The sequence below is a fragment of the Oncorhynchus mykiss genome, chromosome 24, assembly GCF_013265735.2.
Source record: "Oncorhynchus mykiss isolate Arlee chromosome 24, USDA_OmykA_1.1, whole genome shotgun sequence".
NCBI lineage: Eukaryota > Metazoa > Chordata > Actinopteri > Salmoniformes > Salmonidae > Oncorhynchus > Oncorhynchus mykiss.
The window spans coordinates 27,954,542-27,977,143 of NC_048588.1; the positions used below are offsets into that span (position 1 = coordinate 27,954,542).

The 22,602-nt window shown below is 44.7% G+C and overlaps 2 protein-coding genes across 2 annotated transcripts in view; both read right to left on the reverse strand.

Annotated features, from left to right (window-relative positions):
• Positions 1–707: 707 nt before the first annotated feature.
• Positions 708–4,251, reverse strand: LOC118944059 (tripartite motif-containing protein 42-like). Its single transcript, XM_036961683.1, has 6 exons — positions 4,090–4,251; positions 3,733–3,880; positions 2,800–3,509; positions 1,692–2,431; positions 1,363–1,587; positions 708–1,239 (listed from the first exon to the last, which is right to left on the reverse strand). Exons 2-6 carry the CDS (start codon positions 3,828–3,830, stop codon positions 1,183–1,185), a joined length of 1,830 nt encoding a protein of 609 aa, XP_036817578.1. The 5' UTR covers positions 3,831–3,880; positions 4,090–4,251; the 3' UTR covers positions 708–1,182.
• Positions 4,252–4,622: 371 nt separating this feature from the next.
• The window catches only part of LOC110503384 (calsyntenin-2), a 488,175-nt gene continuing 470,195 nt past the window's right edge, over positions 4,623–22,602 (reverse strand). Inside the window, exons 13-17 of the mRNA XM_036962198.1 lie at positions 17,046–17,216; positions 14,577–14,722; positions 14,216–14,339; positions 9,434–9,618; positions 4,623–7,002 (exon numbers count right to left, since the gene is read on the reverse strand). Of these exons, the coding sequence (XP_036818093.1) occupies positions 6,808–7,002; positions 9,434–9,618; positions 14,216–14,339; positions 14,577–14,722; positions 17,046–17,216 (821 nt within the window). The 3' untranslated portion in view covers positions 4,623–6,807. The remainder of the gene's footprint in view (positions 7,003–9,433; positions 9,619–14,215; positions 14,340–14,576; positions 14,723–17,045; positions 17,217–22,602) is intronic.

Genomic DNA, 22,602 nt, shown 5'->3' on the forward strand with positions numbered 1-22,602 from the left:
GGGCTGCTTGTGTAAATGTGTGTGAATGAAAGAGAGAGTGAGGGAGACAGAGAGAAAGAAAGAGAGAGAAATAGAGTGATGCCAATATTACACTAGATGAAGTGTGATATTGCAGGTTAACAGCCTCTCATAGTGGAGCAGAAGACTCATATTACAGCACAAACACCATGTTCACCTTACAGACTATCACTCAGACCAACCCTCATATAACCAACCACTCACCGGGTGGACCAGTAATTAGCCAAACAACACACACACACACACACACACACACACACACACACACACACACACACACACACACACACACACACACACACACACACACACACACACACACACACACACACACACACCACGGTGTAACACCTACTGTACGTGACACTCTAGCCACTCATTAGCATTTAGCTTACATCATTTTTCCGGACAGTGCACTTTCTGAAGTGAGTTAATTAGAATGAGTGTATTACCATGTCCTTGAGAGTGGTGTGGGCTGTAGTAGCAGAGGGCTGCTGCTGGGGGTAATAGGATGTCATTATCTAATGTTGTATAAGGAGAGGGTCACCTAGGACTCGTTAGCCTGATACTAATGAGTGTTTTGTTTCATAGGTGATTAAAGAAGGATTTCCGCTGTTTGCACTGGGCACCGAGACGTGACTAAAGACTATAATTTCTTAAGTCAAGTGGTCAATACAATGTAATTCTAAGTAACCATTATTTATTAGTTAAGAACAAATTCCACAAAGCATTGTGTTTGGTGAAAAAATTCAATAGCTCACTTTTTCAAAGTAGCTTGCTATATTTTTATTATGCAATGTATGTTTCTGCCTGATAATGCAGTGTATGTTTCTGTCTGATAATGCAGTGTATGTTTCTGCCTGATAATGCAATGTATGTTTCTGTCTGATAATGCAGTGTATGTTTCTGCCTGATAATGCAATGTATGTTTCTGCCTGATAATGCAGTGTATGTTTCTGCCTGATAATGCAATGTATGTTTCTGCCTGATAATGCAGTGTATGTTTCTGCCTGATAATGCAGTGTATGTTTCTGCCTGATAATGCAGTGTATGTTTCTGCCTGATAATGCAGTGTATGTTTCTGCCTGATAATGCAGTGTATGTGGAAAAGACAGATTGTAAGTGACATATGATGTGTGGGTTCTTCATTTCCTGTTGTAAGAGTTAGATTTCCTGTGTCACGGCTGCCTTGGCCTCGTCTCCCTGGCGCTCGGTGTTCACCTGGGAACAATGACAACATGAACACAACTCAAGTTAGTTGTCAGTAATATAGTAGTATCTTAAAATAGGATTGGCCTCACAGTCAGTCAGTGAATGTCATTGGTCATGTAGTACTGTACTCACCCTGTAGGAGGAGCTCCACTCCCCGGCCCCATGGCTGTTGACAGAGCGTGCCCGGAACAGGTAGTGTGTGTCTAGGCGGAGCCCGGCTGTCTGCAGGTTGCAGGTCTTCAGCCCCACCAGGACCACTCCCTTCCCCTCCTCCATGGCCATCCCCACGGTAACAGCATCCTGGAAGTGGATGTCAAAGGTCTCCACCTCCTCGCCCATGGGCAGCATCCAGAAGATCTACACAGACAAATAGAGTTATCATCATATTGGATAACTTCACATAGATATAAAACAATACATTTGAAGTTTATAATAAGTCCCTAGTTGCTGTGTAGCTGTACCTCCACAGTGTCTCTGCTGACGATGTGCTGGTAGATGATGGGGGGCCTGGGCAGCAGGTGGCGCTCCTTATCGCTGCAGTCCCCAGCCGACAGGCCCAGCTGTTCCTCCATCACCAGCTTTCTGGGGCTCTTGGGGTTCCGGGGGCTCAGGGGGGAGTCCGCCAGGGCCAGGGTGCGGTGGGGGGTCCCTGGGCAGGATGGCACCTGCAACACCTCGCAGCACCCCTCCAAAATGTCTGACTCCACACTGGTCGCTGATGCAACCACTGCATCCACTTCAGGGCTCTTCCAGTGGAGGTGGGTCACCAGAAGGCCCTGCAGGTCTCTAAGGAGGGTGTCAAAGTCCATCTTCACCCCCTTGAAGGGCTCCCCCTCCTGGAGAGTCAGGGCAGGGCGGTGGATGTCCCCGTTGACCTTCTGCAGCCACTGGGTCAGAGCCATGGCCCCAGTCAGGAAGGCCACGGTGTCGGGCTCCAGGAGGGCCTGCTCAGAGATCACCTCCAGCCCAGTCAGGGAGCCAAGGAGTGGAGCAGAGGTCTGGAGGAAGTCCCTGGCACCGCTGCAGGTACTGGAGGTCAGGATGTCCAGGTGGGAGAGCAGTGCCGCCTCCTGGTCTAGCAGGACATTACGGAGAGACAGGAAGCCCTCGCGCACGTGGTGTCTCAGCTCGGCACCGTCGGAGCCCGTTCGGACCCTCAACTGATCCATGGACACCATGTCGGCTTCACACTGGGACTTCACTACAGCCACGTGACAAGGGCAGCAATAAACATCTGATACAAACTTAACTTACCTGTATTAATTAACTTTCAATTCATTTATTTTGAGTTTACTCAATTGCCTAATGGCTACCATTACTGTGGTTCACAGAGATGTGGTTTGGAGAATGTATGTTTTACTTGCAGTAATTAAGATGTGAAAGCTGAACTCTGGTAGATTTTGGCTGCACTTATGAAAGCTAATTAACTGAACCAAAGCTGTTTGTGCAGCAACATTAAGACTTCAAATTAACAACATAAATCCATAAAATGAATACAAAGACAAACAGCCCTTAGTGGAACTTATATAAAGAGTCTCAGAAACAATAGAGCAGTAGATGTGACCGTACCCTTCTCAGCCTGCTCCAGTGAATTGCGGATGCCCACCTCCCTGCGGGCGCGGGCCTCGTGGACGGGTGACACGTCATGCCCCTGGTGCCCCTGTTCCATACACTCCTGGCACCCCAGAGCTCCATCGTCAAGGCAACAGTGGGACAGGGAGCTGTCGTGGTGGGTGGGGCATGGATCGCGGCACCCACCCTCCACGGGCTCCGTCAGCACGTGGGCCTGGAATGCCTGGTTGCCATGGAGTTTTCTCAGGTACTTGGCACAGTTGTTGAGGCCACAGGTGCGGCAGTAGCTCTGGGCCTCGCGCTGCTTAGAGCAGATCTCGCAGGTGGTCACCCTCAGGGATGTGTCCTTGGCCCGGGTGTTTTTGGGTTGCTTCACCCGCCTCAGGCCCTCCAGCCTCTCTAGGAGCTGCTCAGATACGTTGGCCAGAAGAAGATTCTCTGGGAAGGGCCAGGCCCCGCCAGGCTGGAGGGAGTAGTGAACCAGGCAACTGGGGCACTGGGAGTAGGGCTGGGCCTGTTGGGCATCAGAGGCCTTGGTGCTGGAGGGCTTATTGCGGATGCCTTCCAGGCAGGGCTGGCAGAGGCAGTGGCCACAGGGCAGAGACACAGGCTGGAGGAGGAGAGTGTCACAGGATGGGCAGCACAGGTGGAGAGCCAGGGAGCGGGTCATCGGGTCTAGCTCAGCTTTGGTCTGGGCATCCTGAGCGCTAGAAGGGGTAACAGGCAGGCTTAGGGTTCAGAGGGGAGAGCTGGAGAAAAATACTAATGTAGCCTACATACATCATCACTGTTACAGTACAATATCCTCCCTCCACAACTACGACAGCCATTTTCAGATAACTACAACAGTTATTCCTGTCTATACAAACATAAAAATCACATTTGGCACTACTTCAGTACTTGTTAGGCTTTTTAAAATCAGTTTCTTACCCTATTTCCTTTCCTGTGTGTTTGGCTTTGGGGTTGGAGCGCTTCTTTGAAGATCTCATGCGTGGCCAACAGCCAGATTCAGAATCAGTACCAGGCATTATTGTATTAGATAAGTGATTCCTAGTTGTATTTTATGTGCTGAGATATCCTAAAGAAAACCAAGTCATTATTAGATGTCATTCAATTAGGCTAGCCTACTTTATATTTGACTTATTAGCTTACATTTCCTTGCACATTCTAATAGAGATCTTAATATTGAATTACCCAATGTTGACACTTTAACACAATTAGCCTAATCTGGTTAATTCCTTTGCATTTTTCATTGGATTGCAGGTGGAGGGCTACTGAGGCACTTACGTTCTTCAGCACGTCGGTGTGTGATCGAAATGTGAATCTTGCGGGAATATTTCAACTGTTTTACTATGACGTAAACTTGCGGCCATCTATGACGTAATTATAACAGCGTCCGCGGCGGCCGTAATCATGTCGTAACGCGAAGAAATTCCAAGCCCCATAATAGGGTCCGCTATGGCCTATTTCCTCAGTGACAAACAAGTTGATAAAACACCACCAAACATACATACCACTAGAGATGTCCACTAGATGGAGACATTGGATTAAATGTGAACTTTCAAATTAGAAGTTGCAGGTGATCCGTCTTCTCTCAATGAAGATGCTGTGTTGAGTATTGCCCTCAGTTTAAACGGTTAGATGGGCCTAATACCTTTCATAGCTTTGAAATGCCATAGCCTAAAATGTCCATAGTCTTAACTATATGACTAACTAGTGACCCGGCTGCTGAGTATTTCCCACTCCATTTTAATTCCCCCTAGTTGTTTTCTGTATTGAACAAATTGATCTGTGACTGCAGAATGAACGAGAGAAACAGCTAGATTCTAAAACAACTCTTTATTGGTCCATTTACAGAAAGTGCTGTAGTGACCATCCAAAAGAAAACAGTCCAAAGAAAACGTCAAGAAAAACTAAAAAAGCTTTTACCCATTTTACAAGGTTCATATTTATTTTCACCTTCCACCTCTAAAACAAACTCTGGGAGAACATTGGGGAGGGTTGATGCAAAGTCTAGCAAAAGTTCCAAGGGGGTAGGGGTACAGGTGTGAGAGGGGTTCAGGAGCCGAAAGTAACATGGTGGAGGTTGAGGACAAGGTCTCACGTCACAAGCACAGGTGTAACCCTACACAACTGCTGAACACTTTACATGAACTTGTAGCTAGCTATACACGGGCTCTTCAAGACAGGGTTCTCCCAGATAGAACCGAAGGACTATCCCTGGAAAGGATTACATCAAGCAGGGTCACACAGTCAAATACCCAAATGTAGAAAATATAAACTTTCAATTTCTCCTCATGCCAGGTAAAGTAACATTTTATATTAGGCAGACTGAGTAAGATAGGGGTAAGGGGGGGTGCTGGTATTGACTACAGAACGATAGAATACCTTATACATGTCCATTAACCAGTTTAAGTTGGGCTTAAGTTGGGCTTAAGTTGGGTTTAAGTTGGTTTAACTTGCCTGTCTTAGCAGACAGAAAGCATAGCCATTTGGAATGAACTGAACATAGAGATACAAACACAGAGAGCGGGGCAGGGTTTGGTGTAATATGTACAGATTTAATTGACATGGGCGGGGTTATGTGCATACATACAGAAGAAAAGAGGGAGGGGCTTGCTAGATTCAGGGCGGGGTCACCTACTCTAGTTAGTATCTTCAGGTAAGAGGAACATATACACATTTACAAGGTTCCTCCTCTCTCGTAGTGTGTCCAAGAACAAGAACAGAAAAAGCCAACTTTCACCTGGGTGCTTATTCAGTTGTGTGCAATGTATATACACAATATTGAAGATAGAATTTAAATGCACAGAGCTGACATGGTTATTGTTTTGCATGACAGAGAAACGTGTCAGTTCTATGCAACACATTTCTGAACATTCTGTAATGTGGCACCTGCATGACTATGCCTCAGGTAAGTACAACATCTCCAACAGCACATCAATCGAAAAACAAATAAAGACTGTTTAGTGCCATTGGGGGACGGCATAACTCTTGAAAATAACCTGGACACCTCATCCAGGATTAAATAAGCAGTATTAAATCAAATATATTCCATTGCAACAAACCTCCAAAATATTTTTCAGGTATTAAAATACTGCAAATCAATGCAATAATATTTTTTTCTTGTTATGCCTTCAATTTTTATTTGATGCAATGGACAGACGGTATGATATACTGTACACAGATAACATGGTAAGGATTGAAGGGGTTTCCCTATATTGGACTGTACCATCTTAACTATCTCACTGTACCAAGCTAACTCTAGCACAGTGGACTGTACCACTATGTGCCTATGGGAAAGAAACCATTACAAAGGATCATGGCGACCTATAGGACCACAGTTTTTCAGATGAGCTTTTAGACCCTGAAAAAATAGGTGGAAATCAGATGTTTGATGAGCAATTTCAGCTGTATAGAGCATTTTAACATTTCGTTTTGTTGTTTTATCACAGTCTCAGTATGAAACAGTAGATAAACTGTCAGCTTGTGGACTAGGGCTTGAGGTCTGTGGTACTGACTCAGGAACACAAGATAGTAGTACAGCATTGGAGTACCACATTGTAGCCTTTAGTTAACACCAGATGATTTGACATTAAGGAAAGGAGTATTTTTAAATGGAGTACAGGCTGGCGTTGTTCGCTTGTATGTGAGTGAGTGAGTGAGTGTGTGTGTGTATGTGAGTGAATGAGTGTGTGTGTGTGCGGGTTTGACACGTGTGTGAGTGAGTGTGTGTGTGTGTGTGTGTGTGTGTGTGTGTGTGTGTGTGTGTGTGTTTGACACGTGTGTATTACTTTAGTGCTCATTCTATTCACATCACCATTTCCATTTTCACCAGTAGGGGGAGATGTTGATTCAATTGAGAAAAATCTCAGGTCGTCTCTCATGATTAAACAATTGATTTTATGGTAGTGTGTATGTTGATGCCTCAGCGTGTGTGTGTGTATATTAGTGTTTGTGTGTGTGTGTGTGTGTGTGTGCGTCAGTGTGTATGTGTGATTGTATTCAGCAGGTTAATGTAGAGTTGTCCCAGTCCAGCTGGCCCCTCTTGCTGCCCTGTTTTACACTGAGAGCTCCTGGGACCTCCTCCTCCTCCTCCTCGCTGTCGTTTGACTCGGCGCTGGTGATGTCATCATCTTCCTCATCCTCCTCGTCCTCTTCGCTGGCTTCTTCCTCAGCTCCCTGGGGCTCCTGGAAGTTCTGCATGGGGCACAGAGAGGCAACAGGTGTGTGACAGGTTCCGGAGCTGATTACTGTGGCCTGTGTGTATCCTACTCTGTTTCACTATGTCACATTCGTCCCTCTGCCCTCAAACTTCAGTTACTCACTCTATTTCAGATGCTGTGATGAAGCTGACTCAGTAGCTCTCGTCACTCATTTTTAAATTCCCCTTCCCCATAAATTGTTTAGCGTTGTTACGTTCGTCGTTAGATAAAAAGTGGAAAGTGTTCATGATTTTGAATACTGAACTCCGACAATACAACAAAATACAAAACCGAACATAAAGTTCTGCAGGGCTAGACAGCAACTATGCAAAAACAATATCCCACAATCTAAGGTGGGAAAAGAGGCTGCCTAAGTATGATCCCTAATCAGAGACACTGATAGACAGCTGCCTTTGATTGGGAACCATACCCGCCAACAAAGAAATAGAAAAACTAGAATGCCCACCCAAATCACACCCCGACCTAACCAAATAGAGAAATAAAAAGGCTCTAAGGTCAGGGTGTGACAAGCGTGCTCATTCCCCCCCCATATATCTAGTAAATCATATATCCTAATGGTATACTGTTGTTACCTTCTTTATTTGCCACAGTTGCGTAAGGCTAATTATGTGTCAAGGAAATGTTTGGTCACGTTGCATTGTGACACATTTCAGTTTAATCTTTAAATGCAGTAATTGACCCTTTTTCAAACCTCCAAGTGGATGCCATGTTCAGGTGGACATGAACACTTACTACGTAAATGTAAATGTGGGTGTAATGAAGATGCCTGTTACTATGATTAAATTATAATTGATGTTCAAACTCTGGTATGTGAGCTGTGTGGGAGGCTGTCCATAGCCTGGTATACCCCAACCTGCTACAGTTGGTTTGGTATGTGAGCTGTGTGGGAGGCTGTCCATAGCCTGGTATACCCCAACATGCTACAGTTGGTTTGGTATGTGAGTTATGTGGGAGGCTGTCCATAGCCTGGTATACCCCAACATGCTACAGTTGGTTTGGTATGTGAGCTGTGTGGGAGGCTGTCCATAGCCTGGTATACCCCAACCTGCTACAGTTGGTTTGGTATGTGAGCTGTGTGGGAGGCTGTCCATAGCCTGGTATACCCCAACATGCTACAGTTGGTTTGGTATGTGAGCTGTGTGGGAGGCTGTCCATAGCCTGGTATACCCCAACCTGCTACAGTTGGTTTGGTATGTGAGCTGTGTGGGAGGCTGTCCATAGCCTGGTATACCCCAACCTGCTACAGTTGGTTTGGTATGTGAGCTGTGTGGGAGGCTGTCCATAGCCTGGTATACCCCAACATGCTACAGTTGGTTTGGTATGTGAGTTATGTGGGAGGCTGTCCATAGCCTGGTATACCCCAACCTGCTACAGTTGGTTTGGTATGTGAGCTGTGTGGGAGGCTGTCCATAGCCTGGTATACCCCAACATGCTACAGTTGGTTTGGTATGTGAGCTGTGTGGGAGGCTGTCCATAGCCTGGTATACCCCAACCTGCTACAGTTGGTTTGGTATGTGAGCTGTGTGGGAGGCTGTCCATAGCCTGGTATACCCCAACCTGCTACAGTTGGTTTGGTATGTGAGCTGTGTGGGAGGCTGTCCATAGCCTGGTATACCCCAACCTGCTACAGTTGGTTTGGTATGTGAGCTGTGTGGGAGGCTGTCCATAGCCTGGTATACCCCAACATGCTACAGTTGGTTTGGTATGTGAGCTGTGTGGGAGGCTGTCCATAGCCTGGTATACCCCAACCTGCTACAGTTGGTTTGGTATGTGAGCTGTGTGGGAGGCTGTCCATAGCCTGGTATACCCCATCCTGCTACAGTTGGTTTGGTATGTGAGCTGTGTGGGAGGCTGTCCATAGCCTGGTATACCCCAACCTGCTACAGTTGGTTTGGTATGTGAGCTGTGTGGGAGGCTGTCCATAGCCTGGTATACCCCAACCTGCTTTAGTTGGTTTGGTATGTGAGCTGTGTGGGAGGCTGTCCATAGCCTGGTATACCCCAACCTGCTACAGTTGGTTTGGTATGTGAGCTGTGTGGGAGGCTGTCCATAGCCTGGTATACCCAACCTGCTACAGTTGGTTTGGTATGTGAGCTGTGTGGGAGGCTGTTCATAGCCTGGTATACCACAACTAAAGTTGGTTTGGCAGGGTAGGCCTGATTGAGACTTAAACCTGTACTTCGAGAGTCTGTTAATTTAGTAAATACCTTTGTTGATGATGTAACTCTTCATGGGATCATGTCATTCACCTGGAACCCCCTGTCACTGTTAATAAACTGGACAGTATTTCACCCCTGATCCTGACTGCACTTAAGGCTGTTCCAACATCTGGTCCGTACAACACTCACCTTCCTTCCTTTATTCCTCCCCCACGGTTTTGTTTTTAGTCCCCCTCTTCCCCTTACCTCCATAGGATTGACTGTGATATTGAGCGCTGAGTCATCCCAGTCCAGCTCTCTCTCTTTGGTTGTGTCTGAGCTCCTGCCCTCCTGTTGGTGTGTCAGGTGAATACGGTAGATGCCTAGCACAACCACCACCACCAGGGCGGCGATACAGATCACTATCACCACTGTGGCAGCACTGGGGACTCCTGGGGGGTAAGGACAGGTCATGATAATATACTGTATGTTAAGTAACATGGTGCACCCACAAGCATATCAAATACTTGGTTGTGCACACAACCAAAACATCTCAGGTATTCAGTATGTACACACACATAACGAGAGCATTACCACACACACACACACACACACACACAGAGAGAGAAGGTCTTAGATCTGTAATGTTGAACTGTTGTGCTGATCTGTACTATACTCTCAAAATAACATCAACACCCTGCCTTCTCTCTCTCTCTCCTTCAGATAAGATATTATATGATGTGTGTATTCATCCAGCTACAGAGGACTCTTCTAATTGGTAATTTGATTCAGTCTGCTTCCTTATTACAGAGAGAGGGGGAGAGTGTGGGAGAGGAGAAAGAAGAGAGGAGAGAGATCATTTTTTAAACACCAATCCATAGCCTTTGATCTCTCTCATGTTAAAGGCACCCCAGTGTATATACATGAATGCACACAGAATGTTACCGGAGGGTCTGTACAGTCTCCCAACAGAACAATCTACACAGAATGTTACTAGAGAGTCTGTACGGTCTCCCAACAGAATAATCTACACATAATGTTACTAGAGAGTCTGTACGGTCTCTCAACAGAACAATCTACACAGAATGTTACTAGAGAGTCTGTACGGTCTCCCAACAGAACAATCTACACAGAATGTTACCAGAGAGTCTGTACGGTCTCCCAGCAGAACAATCTACACAGAATGTTACCAGAGAGTTTGTACGGTCTCCAAACAGAACAATCTGCACAGAATGTTACCAGAGAGTCTGTACGGTCTCCCAACAGAACAATCTACACAGATGTTACTAGAGAGTCTGTACGGTCTTCCAACAGAACAATTTCCACAGAATGTTACTAGAGAGTCTGTACGGTCTCCCAACAGAACAATCTACATTATTCACTTCATTAAAGACACCCCTCCATGCACACTTCTCATGTGTCCTCTCTTCCCTCCCTTTCTCTCTCTTCATATCAGTGTGTCATCTCCTCCCTCTCACTCTCAATGTTTATTTTGTCCCTCTCTCTCTCTCACTTTCACCTCCCTCTGTTTCTCTCGCTTTCACCTCCCTCTCTCTCTCACTTCCACCTCCCTCTCTCTCTCTCGCTTTCACCTCCCTCTCTCTCTCTCTCTCTCTCTCGCTTTCAGCTCCCTCTCGCTCTCTCTCTCTCTCGCTTTCAGCTCCCTCTCTCTCTCTCTCTCTCTCTCTCGCTTTCAGCTCCCTCTCTCTCTCTCGCTTTCTCCTCCTCTCTCTCTCTCCCTCTCTCTCTCTCGCTTTCTCCTCCCTCTCTCTCTCTCTTTCTCCACTCTCTCTCTCTCTCTCGTTTTCAGCTCCCTATCTCTCTCGCTTTCACCTCCCTCTCTCTCGCTTTCAGCTCCCTATCTCTCGCTTTCAGCTCCCTCTCTCTCGCTTTCAGCTCCCTCTCTTTCGCTTTCAGCTCCCTCTCTCTCTCGCTTTCAGCTCCCTCTCTCTCTCGCTTTCACCTCCCTCTCTCTCACTTTCACCTCCCTCTCTCTCGCTTTCACCTCCCTCTCTCTCGCTTTCACCTCCCTCTCTCTCTCGCTTTCAGCTCCCTCTCTCTCTCGCTTTCAGCTCCCTCTCTCTCTCTCTCTCTCTCTCTCTCTCTCGCTTTCAGCTCCCTCTCTCTCTCTCTCGCTTTCTCCTCCCTCTCTCTCTCTCTCTCTCGCTTTCTCCTCTCTCTCTCTCTCTCTCTCTCGCTCTCTCTCTCTCTCTCAGTAAACATCACACTCACAGAACTCACAGAAGTGCCTGTCTTCTCTTGAGAGCCAGGTCTGCCTTCGGAGGCCTTTCTCAATAACAATGTAATGCTCACTGAGTCTGTCCATAGTCAAAGATATCCTTAAGTTTGGGTCAGTCACAGTGGTCAGATATTCGGCCACTGTGTACTCTCTGTTGAGGGCCAAATAGCATTCTCATTTGCACTGTTTTTTTACATTTTTTTGTAAATAATATATTTTTTGTTTTCTCATGATTTGGTTGGTTGGGTGTAATTGTGTTGTCCTGGGGCTCTGTTGGGTCTGTCTGTGTTTGTGAATAGAGCCCCAGGACCAGCTTGCTGAGGGGACTCTTCTCCAGGTTCATATCTCTGCAGGTGATGGCTTTGTTATGGAAGGTTTGGGAATCGCTTCCTTTTAGGTGGTTGTAGAATTTGATGGCTCTTTTCTGGATTTTGATAAATAACGGGTATCGGCCTAATTCTGCCCTGCATGCATTATTTGGTGTTTTACGTTGTACACAGAGGATATTTTTGCAAAATTCTGCATGCAGAGTCTCATTTTGGTGTTGGTCCATTTAGTGAATTCTTGGTTGGTGAGCGGACCCCAGACCTCACAACCGCAAAGGGCAATGGGTTCTATAACTGATTCAGGTATTTTTAGCCAGATCCTAATTGTTAAGTCGAATTTTATGTTCCTTTTGATGGCATAGAAAGCCCTTCTTGCCTTGTCTCTCAGATCGTTCACAGCTTTGTGGAAGTTACCTGTAGCGCTGATGTTTAGGCCAAGGTATGTATAGTTTTTGTGTGCTCTAGGGCAACGGTGTCAAGATAGTATTTGTATTTCTGGTCCTTGCAATTGAACCTTTTTTGGAACACCATTATTTTGGTCTTACTGAGATGTACTGTCAGGGCCAAGGACTGGCATAATCTGTGCAGAAGATCTAGGTGCTGCTGTAGGCCCTCCTTGGTTGGTGACAGAAGCACCAGATCATCAGCAAACAGTAGACATTTGACTTCAGATTCTAGTAGGGTGAGGCCGGGTTCTGCAGACTGTTCTAGTGCCCTCGCCAATTCATTGATATATACAGTGAGGAAAAAAAGTAGTTGATCCCCTGCGGATTTTGTAAGTTTGCCCACTGACAAAGAAATGATCAGTCTATAATTTTAATGTTAGGTTTATTTGAACAGTGAGAGACAGAATAACAACAAAAAAATCCAGAAAAACACATGTCAAAAAATGTTATAAATTGATTTGCATTTTAATGAGTGAAAGTATTTGACCCCCTCTCAATCAGAAAGATTTCCTTCTCCCAGGTGTCTTTTATACAGGTAACGAGCTGAGGTTAGGAGCACACTCTTAAATGGAGTGCTCCTAATCTCAGCTTGTTACCTGTATAAACGACACCTGTCCACAGAAGCAATCAACCAATCAGATTCCAAACTCTCCTCCATGGCCAAGACTAAAGAGTTCTCCAAGGATGTCAGGACAAGATTGTAGACCTACACAAGGCTGGAATGGGCTACAAGACCATCGCCAAGCAGCTTGGTGGGAAGGTGGCAATAGTTGGTGTATTTATTCGCAAATGGAAGAAACACAAAATAACTGTCAATCTCCCTCGGCCTGGGGCTCCATGCAAGATCTCACCTCGTGGAGTTGCAATGATCATGAGAACCATGAGAATCATGAGGAATCAGCCCAGAACTACATGGGAGGATCTTGTCAATGATCTCAAGGCAGCTGGGACCATAGTCACCAAGAAAACAATTAGTAACACACTACGCCGTGAAGGACTGAAATCCTGCAGCGCCCGCAAGGTCCCCCTGCTCAAGAAAGCACATATACATGCCCGTCTGAAGTTTGCCAATAAACATCGGAATTATTCAGAGGACAACTGGGTGAAAGTGTTGTGGTCAGATGAGACCAAAGTGGAGCTCTTTGGCATCAACTCAACTTGCTGTGTTTGGAGGAGGAGGAATGCTGCCTATGACCCCAAGAACACCATCCCCACCGTCAAACATGGAGGTGGAAACATTATGCTTTGGGAGTGTTTTTCTGCTAAGGGGACAGGACAACTTCACCGCATCAAAAGGACGATGGACGGGGACATGTACCATCAAATCTTGAGTGAGAACCTCCTTCCCTCAGCCAGGGCATTGAAAATGGGCCAACTACAAGAAACGTCTGACCTCTGTGATTGCCAACAAGGGTTTTGCCACCAAGTACTAAGTAATGTTTTGCAGAGGGGTCAAATACTTATTTCCCTCATTAAAATGCAAATCAATTTATAACATTTTTGACAAGCGTTTTTCTGGATTTTTGTTGTTGTTATTCTGTATCTCACTGTTCAAATAAACCTACCATTAAAATTATAGACTGATCATTTCTTTGTCGGTGGGCAAACGTACAAAATCAGCACGGGATCAAATACTTTTTTCCCTCACTGTATGTTGAAGAGGCTGGGGCTTAAGCTGCATCCCTGTCTCACCACACGGCCCTGTGGGAAGAGATGTGTTTTTTTGCCTGTTTAAACCGCACAATTGTTGTTTGTTTACATGGATTTTAAATGTTGTATGTTTTTCTCTCGCTCTCTCTCTCTCTCTGTGTGTTCAATAATAGTAGCTATTTACACATGCACGCAGAGTCCTCCCCATTCTCCAATAGCACTGTAGTCCAGTTTCTTCTCTCTCTCACACACACACGCACACCCCCACACACACACACACAGACACAGAGGTGTGTTAAAAGGTGTGTTGGGCTGGAACAGAATTATCCTATGGTAAGTCCTACCTGAGCTGTGTGTGGGGTATAGACTGATGATTCTATAGTCTTACCTGGACTGTGTGTGGGGTATAGACTGTGGACCATGGCCAGATGAGGAACGACTTGCATGTACTGGGACGGGGCTACCATGTGATTGACATTCTCCCCAGCCTCTGATTTGTGGAGTACACTAATCTGGGCGGGGCAAGAATAGAGAGCAAGGTTACAGGTATAATAAATGTCTCAGTAAATATAGGAGTATATTCCAAATAAGGACTATTACACACAGAACCGTCAGAGATTTTCTGGAAAGAGCAAGTTGAAAAGGCAAAGGGTCTCAGGGCAGGAAATGTTTAATCAATTATAATTTCTGGAAGCACAGGAACATTGGAATTCCTGTATTTTTATCGTTCCGCTCTCTAGTCCACTGACCTCCAGGGTGAACTCATTGCTGGTGTAGCGTCCGTTTAGCTCAGAGCAGGTGAGACGGAACTTCCTGTCTGGGGTCTGGGCGGGGTGCCAGTTGTAGTAATGCACCTGCCTAATCACCTGCTCATAATTGGACATGGAGTCCACACCTGAGAGAGATGGTGGACACATTCCTATGGTCACTACCAGTATCATAGATCAGGGGTTATGGATTTAGAGGAAGATAGGGGTTCTGGATATAAAGGAAGAAAGGGGTTATGGATATAGAGGAAGATAGGGGTTATGGTTATAGAGGAAGATAGGGGTTATGGTTATAGAGGAAGATAGGGGTTATGGTTAGGTGTTTGCATGGTTTGCGTGGTTATGTATATAGAGGAATATAGGGGTTATGGATATAGAGGAAGATAGGGGTTATGGTTATAGAGGAAGATAGGGGTTATGGATATAGAGGAAGATAGGGGTTATGTATATAGAGGAATATAGGGGTTATGGATATAGAGGAAGATAGGGGTTATGGGTGTAGAGGAAGATAGGGGTTATGGATATAGAGGAAGATAGGGGTTATGGATATAGAGGAAGATAGGGGTTATGGATATAGAGGAAGATAGGGGTTATGGATATAGAGGAAGATAGAGGTTATGGTTATAGATAGGGGTTATGGATTTAGAGGAAGATTGGGGTTATGGTTATAGAGGAAGATGGGGTTTATGGTTGTAGAGGAAGTTAGGGGTTATGGTTATAGATAGGGGTTATGGTTATAGAGGAAGATAGGGGTTATGGTTATAGAGGAAGATAGGGGTTATGGATTTAGAGAAAGATAGGGGTTATGGTTATAGAGGAAGATAGGGGTTATGGTTAGGTGTTTGCATGGTTTGCGTGGTTATGTATATAGAGGAATATAGGGGTTATGGATATAGAGGAAGATAGGGGTTCTGGATATAAAGGAAGAAAGGGGTTATGGATATAGAGGAAGATAGGGGTTATGGTTATAGAGGAAGATAGGGGTTATGGTTATAGAGGAAGATAGGGGTTATGGTTAGGTGTTTGCATGGTTTGTGTGGTTATGTATATAGAGGAATATAGGGGTTATGGATATAGAGGAAGATAGGGGTTATGGTTATAGAGGAAGATAGGGGTTATGGATATAGAGGAAGATAGGGGTTATGTATATAGAGGAATATAGGGGTTATGGATATAGAGGAAGATAGGGGTTATGGGTGTAGAGGAAGATAGGGGTTATGGATATAGAGGAAGATAGGGGTTATGGATATAGAGGAAGATAGGGGTTATGGATATAGAGGAAGATAGGGGTTATGGATATAGAGGAAGATAGGGGTTATGGTTATAGATAGGGGTTATGGATTTAGAGGAAGATTGGGGTTATGGTTATAGAGGAAGATGGGGTTTATGGTTGTAGAGGAAGTTAGGGGTTATGGTTATAGATAGGGGTTATGGTTATAGAGGAAGATAGGGGTTATGGTTATAGAGGAAGATAGGGGTTATGGATTTAGAGAAAGATAGGGGTTATGGTTATAGAGGAAGATAGGGGTTATGGTTAGGTGTTTGCATGGTTTGCGTGGTTATGTATATAGAGGAATATAGGGGTTATGGATATAGAGGAAGATAGGGGTTATGGTTATAGAGGAAGATAGGGGTTATGGATATAGAGGAAGATAGGGGTTATGTATATAGAGGAATATAGGGGTTATGGATATAGAGGAAGATAGGGGTTATGGGTGTAGAGGAAGATAGGGGTTATGGATATAGAGGAAGATAGGGGTTATGGATATAGAGGAAGATAGGGGTTATGGATATAGAGGAAGATAGGGGTTATGGATATAGAGGAAGATAGGGGTTATGGTTATAGATAGGGGTTATGGATTTAGAGGAAGATTGGGGTTATGGTTATAGAGGAAGATGGGGTTTATGGTTGTAGAGGAAGTTAGGGGTTATGGTTATAGATAGGGGTTATGGATTTAGAGGAAGATTGGGGTTATGGTTATAGTGGAAGATGGGGGTTATGGTTATAGAGGAAGATAGGGGTTATGGTTATAGAGGAATATGGGGGTTATGGTTATAGAGGAAGATAGGGGTTATGGTTATAGAGGAAGATAGGGGTTATGGATATAGAGGAAGATAGGGGTTATGGTTATAGAGGAAGATAGGGGTTATGGTTATAGAGGAAGATAGGGGTTATGGATTTAGAGAAAGATAGGGGTTATGGTTATAGAGGAAGATAGGGGTTATGGTTAGGTGTTTGCATGGTAACATAGATGGAGGCATGCCAGAGGTGGAGTTGGAGTTGGGGTAGGAGTCAGAGGTTAGATAGGGATTAGAGGTCAGGAAATGTGACGTTTACATGGTAACTTACCGTATATAGACATGCCAGAGGTGGAGTTGGAGTTGGGGTAGGAGTCAGAAGTTAGATAGGGATTAGAGGTCAGGAAATGTGACGTTTACATGGTAACTTACCGTATATAGACATGCCGGAGGTGGAGTTGGTGGCGTCCAGGTGTTTCCCCAGCAGGGTGCTACGCTGCAGCTGGAGACTCTCCTGCTCTGGCCTCAGCTCTTCCCCCAGCACCAGGATGTCACAGTAGTCCAGGTTATGAATGATCTCCTCCTGGACCCCCGGCCTGCCCGCTGAAACATACACATGTGAGAATGCATGTACGCACACACACACACACACACACACACACACACACACACACACACACACACACACACCAGTGGAGGCCCCTCAGAGGAGGAAGGGGAGGAATCCTTATAGTGAATTTCATATAAAAATAAAAATTGTAAAACATTTTTTAAAAGTTGTCCTTTTTAGATAGAACTATACTAAATAAATTCACGTCACCAAATAATTTATTAAAACACACTATTTTGCAATGAAGGTCTACAGTAGCCTCAACAGTTCTCTGTAGAGTAGCACCATGGTGTAGCCGGAGGACAGCTAGCTTCTGTCCTCCTCTGGGTATATTCGACTTCAATACAAAACCTAGTAGGCTCATGGTTCTCACCCCTTGCATAGACTTACACAGTAATTATAACAACTTCTGGAGGATGTCCTCCAACCTATCAGAGCTCTTGCAGCATGAACTGACATGTTGTTCACCCAATCAAATGATCAAATAATGAGTCTAGTACTGAAAGCACAAGATACAGCTAGCTAACACAGCAGTGCATAAACTGCAGTGAGTAGTTAAATTAAAGAGAGAGAAAGAACAGTTATGAACAGTTGAACATAACTGTTGAACATAACTGAACATAACTGTTGAACAGTTATGAACAAATTTGAATTTCTTCAAAATGAAGGAGAGGCAAGAGAGAGATAAAGATTGTCATTTGTTTTCAGTTTCAGTTTCACTTACTTAGCTAGAAAGTGCAGCAAGTGTCACAACCCTGACCTTAGAGATCATTTTAATTCTCTATTTGGTTAGGTCAGGGTGTGACTAGGGTGGGCAATCTATGTTTTCTATTTCTTTGTTGGCCGGGTATGGTTCCCAATCAGAGGCAGCTGTCTATCGTTGTCTCTGATCGGGGATCATACTTAGGCAGCCTTTTTTCCACCTGTAGTTGATGGGATCTTGTTTTTGTACTGTTGCTTTCCAGCCCTACAGAACTGTGCATTTCTGTTTGTATTTTTTTTCTTTTTTTCGCTGTCATCGATAAAAGAAAGATGTACACCTACCACGCTGCACCTTGGTCTACCCCTTCCAATGACGAGCATAACAGCAAGCTAGTTAAGCCTACTCAAACACCCTGCTTAAACAGAGGGATGCTATGTTAGCTAGCTGGCTATGACTATCCAACATAACACTGGAACTCTTCCAAGTCAAGGTAAGCTTTTAGTATTACTAATTTATTGTCACTGGGGCCAGCCGGTGTACCTGTTAAACTGCTACCTGACTACACACTGTAACGTTACTGCATGATTTTAGCGGGTTTACTAACGTGTTACTATTAGTTATTTTAGCTATGTTGACTATGACGTTACTTTAGCTAATATGCGACTCCTTTCAGGAAACTTTTAATTTTTTATCAAAATGCAACATTTTGGCAGAAATTCCTTCTCGAATATGTGAATTTCATGTGCCTTAATAACAATCTTGTATGCCATCTGCAAATATGAATACAATTGTTAAATTACAAGCCTAGTTGGTTTAGCCACAGAAAGTCTGCAACCTTCCCGCTAGTCATGATTGGCTGAGATAATGAGTGGGCTGGACATGCAGAGAGATGAGTTTGGATTGGTCTGCCATATAGCACGCGTCTGTCTATTTGAGCTGGTCAGTATGTCTAGGTTATCCTGTCTAACGCATACTTTTTAAAAATGCATCATGTAGTTAAACAGCATAAGCCTAATGTCAAGTTAAAGTGTACTGTTAGCTAGCTAACGTTAGCTGGCTGGCTCGCTAGCTAACATTACGTGTATGTCGAGTTTTGAAATTAGTGGAATTTGAGTATGATACAGTAGCTAAGAAGATGGAGAAAAAGCCTGTGTCATCTTCAAATTAAGGGCTACCATGGCATCCGACAGGAGACGCGTCCATCCATGATGTATATGGGTAAGATAGTATAGCTAGCTACATTTTCAGATATTACATGTCTCCAATTTTGACAGGAAGTGGTTTCATTTCAAGTTAAAGCGTACTGTTAGCTAGCAAACGTTAGCTGGCTGGCTCGTTAGCTAATATTATGTGTATGATCTTATTATTCTTATCTCAGAGCCATTTGCTTGACTAGTTATAGCCTATTGTTAGCTAGCTAACATTGAACCTGGTTGGTTAGCTACCTGCAGATTCATGCAGGGTAGTAACATCATGAGTTGGGATTATGGTTCATTGTTTGGCTAGCTAGCTAGCAAGAGACATGTCTTAACAAAATTCTCATCTGAGTGTGCCAGAGTGTAGAATAACTTATTAATTTACGAACCTTGAATATGGCCGATGTCAGTAAACGTCGGCAAAAAAGGGTACAGTAATTCAATTGTTGACAGCAGCACAGTTTCAGTCACCAATGCGCTGGATAACATGAAAACTGCCTTACCAGCTCTGCTAGGGTGAGTAAAATGGTCAGAGTGGGGTGTTCTCTCATTTGTGTCTGGAAGTACTGTAGCTAGCAAGCTAGCCAATGTTAGCCATTTAGCTTGGGTGCTTGACTGCCGTTGTGAGGTCAGAATGTTCGGATCAACCCTACTCATTGGCCAGAGCATCCAGTGTGCTGTCTGAACGCAATGAGAGCGAAACGCTCTAAATTTACTGACAGCACAGTTGCAGTCATCAACGCTCTGGGTTTAGACAAAGAAGGGCTCTCCAGTAGTAGTATCAAAACATTCAAAGGCCAATTTCTCAAAAGTGAGTTTACAAGTTTAGCAACATTCAAAGCAAAATTACTTTCTCATTGTTCCTCAACTGTAGTGTATGTAAGGGAACACCCCCCTGAAATGTACAAAAATGAATGGGAAGTCATTGGCACTGTACAAACCATATATATACACAGTGTCCAATACCACTCAATTCGGCGTTGTTTCATTCAAAGTTGATTGCAAATGCCATATGGCAAATGCCAAGTGTAGCACTGCAAAAATCCAACAGATGGCGAGTGCGCTCCATTGTGATTTTTCATATTGCAAATGTAACACAAGTCAAGACCCAAAAGTAACATTTTGAAAAACTTACCCCCTTAATAAAAAAGTGCTTTCTGGATCGTTTTTCAAAATTCTTTCGATTTTTGTGTTAATTACACATGTATAAGAACTGTATCAACATACTTTAGTCATGCTTTATTATCATCTTTTTTTATTTTATTTTTAAAAAGATCTGACCTTTTTAACCCTTCGAAACAGCACCTATGACACCATTTTAAGGCACTTCCGTTTGGCACATGAAGCTGAAAGTCAACACATATCCTCCTTGGGGTAGGCACTTATTGAATTTTGAGTTTTATGTTAAGAACTGACTTATTTATGGAGGGTTTAGTAAGTGTGTGTTAATTCAGAAAATCACAGAAAATCACAGAAATCTCGCAGAGCTCCGAAGCACACTTTAAAAAGATTTGTATGAACACGTTGCAACTGGATCTGTAACTTTAAAAAAAAAAACTATTTTTTAAGATCACCAATTTGACATTGTACGATTTCTCTTAAATGACGATAGATACATGGCTGATTCTTTTTTTATTGACACCGTAGGTTCCATTACTTTGACGTGAAGCGGAAAAATTATTGCTCTATTTTCATTTTTGACCTTTAATCCCAGAAAAATGTTCATAACTCAAAAACCGTTGAGGCCTAGATGTCATCTTGTTCGGGGTAAACTGTCCATTATGCCAAACCTATGCTCACCAAGTTTCATATTCAAAATCTTTTTCGTTTAGGAGATAAGGCCACGTCGTGATTGGTGATGTTTTGTACATTTGCAATATGATTCCATTCGCCCTCTTGTGGAATTTACAGGGAGAGCGGAAAAATGACCAAAATTAGAAAATTTTATAAAATGGAAACCGAATGTCAGAGAGAGTTCGTTTGATGACTTCCTGGAAGATCCGGCCCTGCCGCACGGCCCGACCCCGTCCGCAAATTTTAGAAACGTTGTCGGACATCTAGTAAGGGGCAGTACATTTGCATTGTGGACTTTCTCACTAACCATATGGCAAATGTCAAAATGTTCCCTTAACTTCTTCGATATAGGGGGCGCTCTTTTATTTTTTGGATAAAAAAACGTTCCCGTTTTAAACAAGATATTTTGTCACGAAAAGATGCTCGACTATGCATATAATTGACAGCTTTGGAAAGAAAACACTCTGACGTTTCCAAAACTGCAAAGATATTGTTACGGTGAGTGAATGAGGACCCAAAAGCGAACTAACTTAAACAGAGCTTCTTTAATAACCAAACATAGGTAGGCTCAGATAGACCGGCAGATTCCGACAGGACAGGACAAGGTTACAGCAAACATGACGATAGTCTGGCTCAGGCATGAAACACAACAAACAAGAATCCGACAAGGACAGGAACAAAAACAGAGAGAGATATAGGGGACTAATCAGAGGGAAAAGGGGAACAGGTGGGAGAAGGGGTGACGAGGTAGTCAAGAGGAGACAAGGAACAGCTGGGGGAAAGCGGGGGAGAAAAGGTAACCTAATACGACCAGCAGAGGGAGACAGGGTGAAAGGAAAGGACAGAAAGACACAACATGACAATACATGACAGTACCCCCCCACTCACCGAGCGCCTCCTGGCGCACTCGAGGAGGAAACCTGGCGGCAACGGAGGAAATCCTCGATCAGCGCACGGTCCAGCACGTCCCGAGAGGGAACCCAACTCCTCTCCTCAGGACCGTACCCCTCCCAATCAACGAGGTACTGGTGACCACGGCCCCGAGGACGCATGTCCAAAATCCTGCGGACCCTGTAGATGGGTGCGCCCTCGACAAGGATGGGGGGGGGGGGGGGAAGACGAGCGGGGGCGCGAAGAACGGGCTTAATACAGGAGACATGGAAGACCGGGTGGACGCGACGAAGGTATCGCGGAAGAAGAAGTCGAACTGCGACAGGATTAATGACCCGAGAAATACGGAACGGACCAATGAACCGCGGGGTCAACTTGCGAGAAGCCGTCTTAAGGGGAAGGTTCTGAGTGGAGAGCCAAACTCTCTGACCGCGACAATATCTAGGACTCTTAGTTCTACGCTTATTAGCAGCCCTCACAGTCTGCGTCCTATAACGGCAAAGTGCGGACCTGACCCTCTTCCAGGTGCGCTCGCAACGTTGGACAAAAGCCTGAGCGGAGGGGACGCTGGACTCGGCGAACTGAGATGAGAACAGCGGAGGCTGGTACCCGAGGCTACTCTGAAAAGGAGATAGCCCGGTCGCAGACGAAGGAAGCGAGTTGTGGGCGTATTCTGCCCAGGGGAGCTGTTCTGACCAAGACGCAGGGTTGCGAAAAGAAAGACTGCGTAAGATGCGACCAATAGTCTGATTGGCCCGTTCTGCTTGACCGTTAGACTGGGGGTGAAAGCCGGAA

Excerpts from the sequence above, each read along its gene's own strand:
- LOC118944059 (XM_036961683.1), bottom strand. The coding sequence starts at position 3,830 with ATGCCTGGTACTGATTCTGAATCTGGCTGTTGGCCACGCATGAGATCT. Across the intron at positions 1,588-1,691 it reads TCAGCAGAGACACTGTGGAG|ATCTTCTGGATGCTGCCCAT; the intron begins GTACAGCTACAC and ends TTGTCTGTGTAG. Across the intron at positions 1,240-1,362 it reads AGTGGAGCTCCTCCTACAGG|GTGAACACCGAGCGCCAGGG; the intron begins GTGAGTACAGTA and ends CATTGTTCCCAG.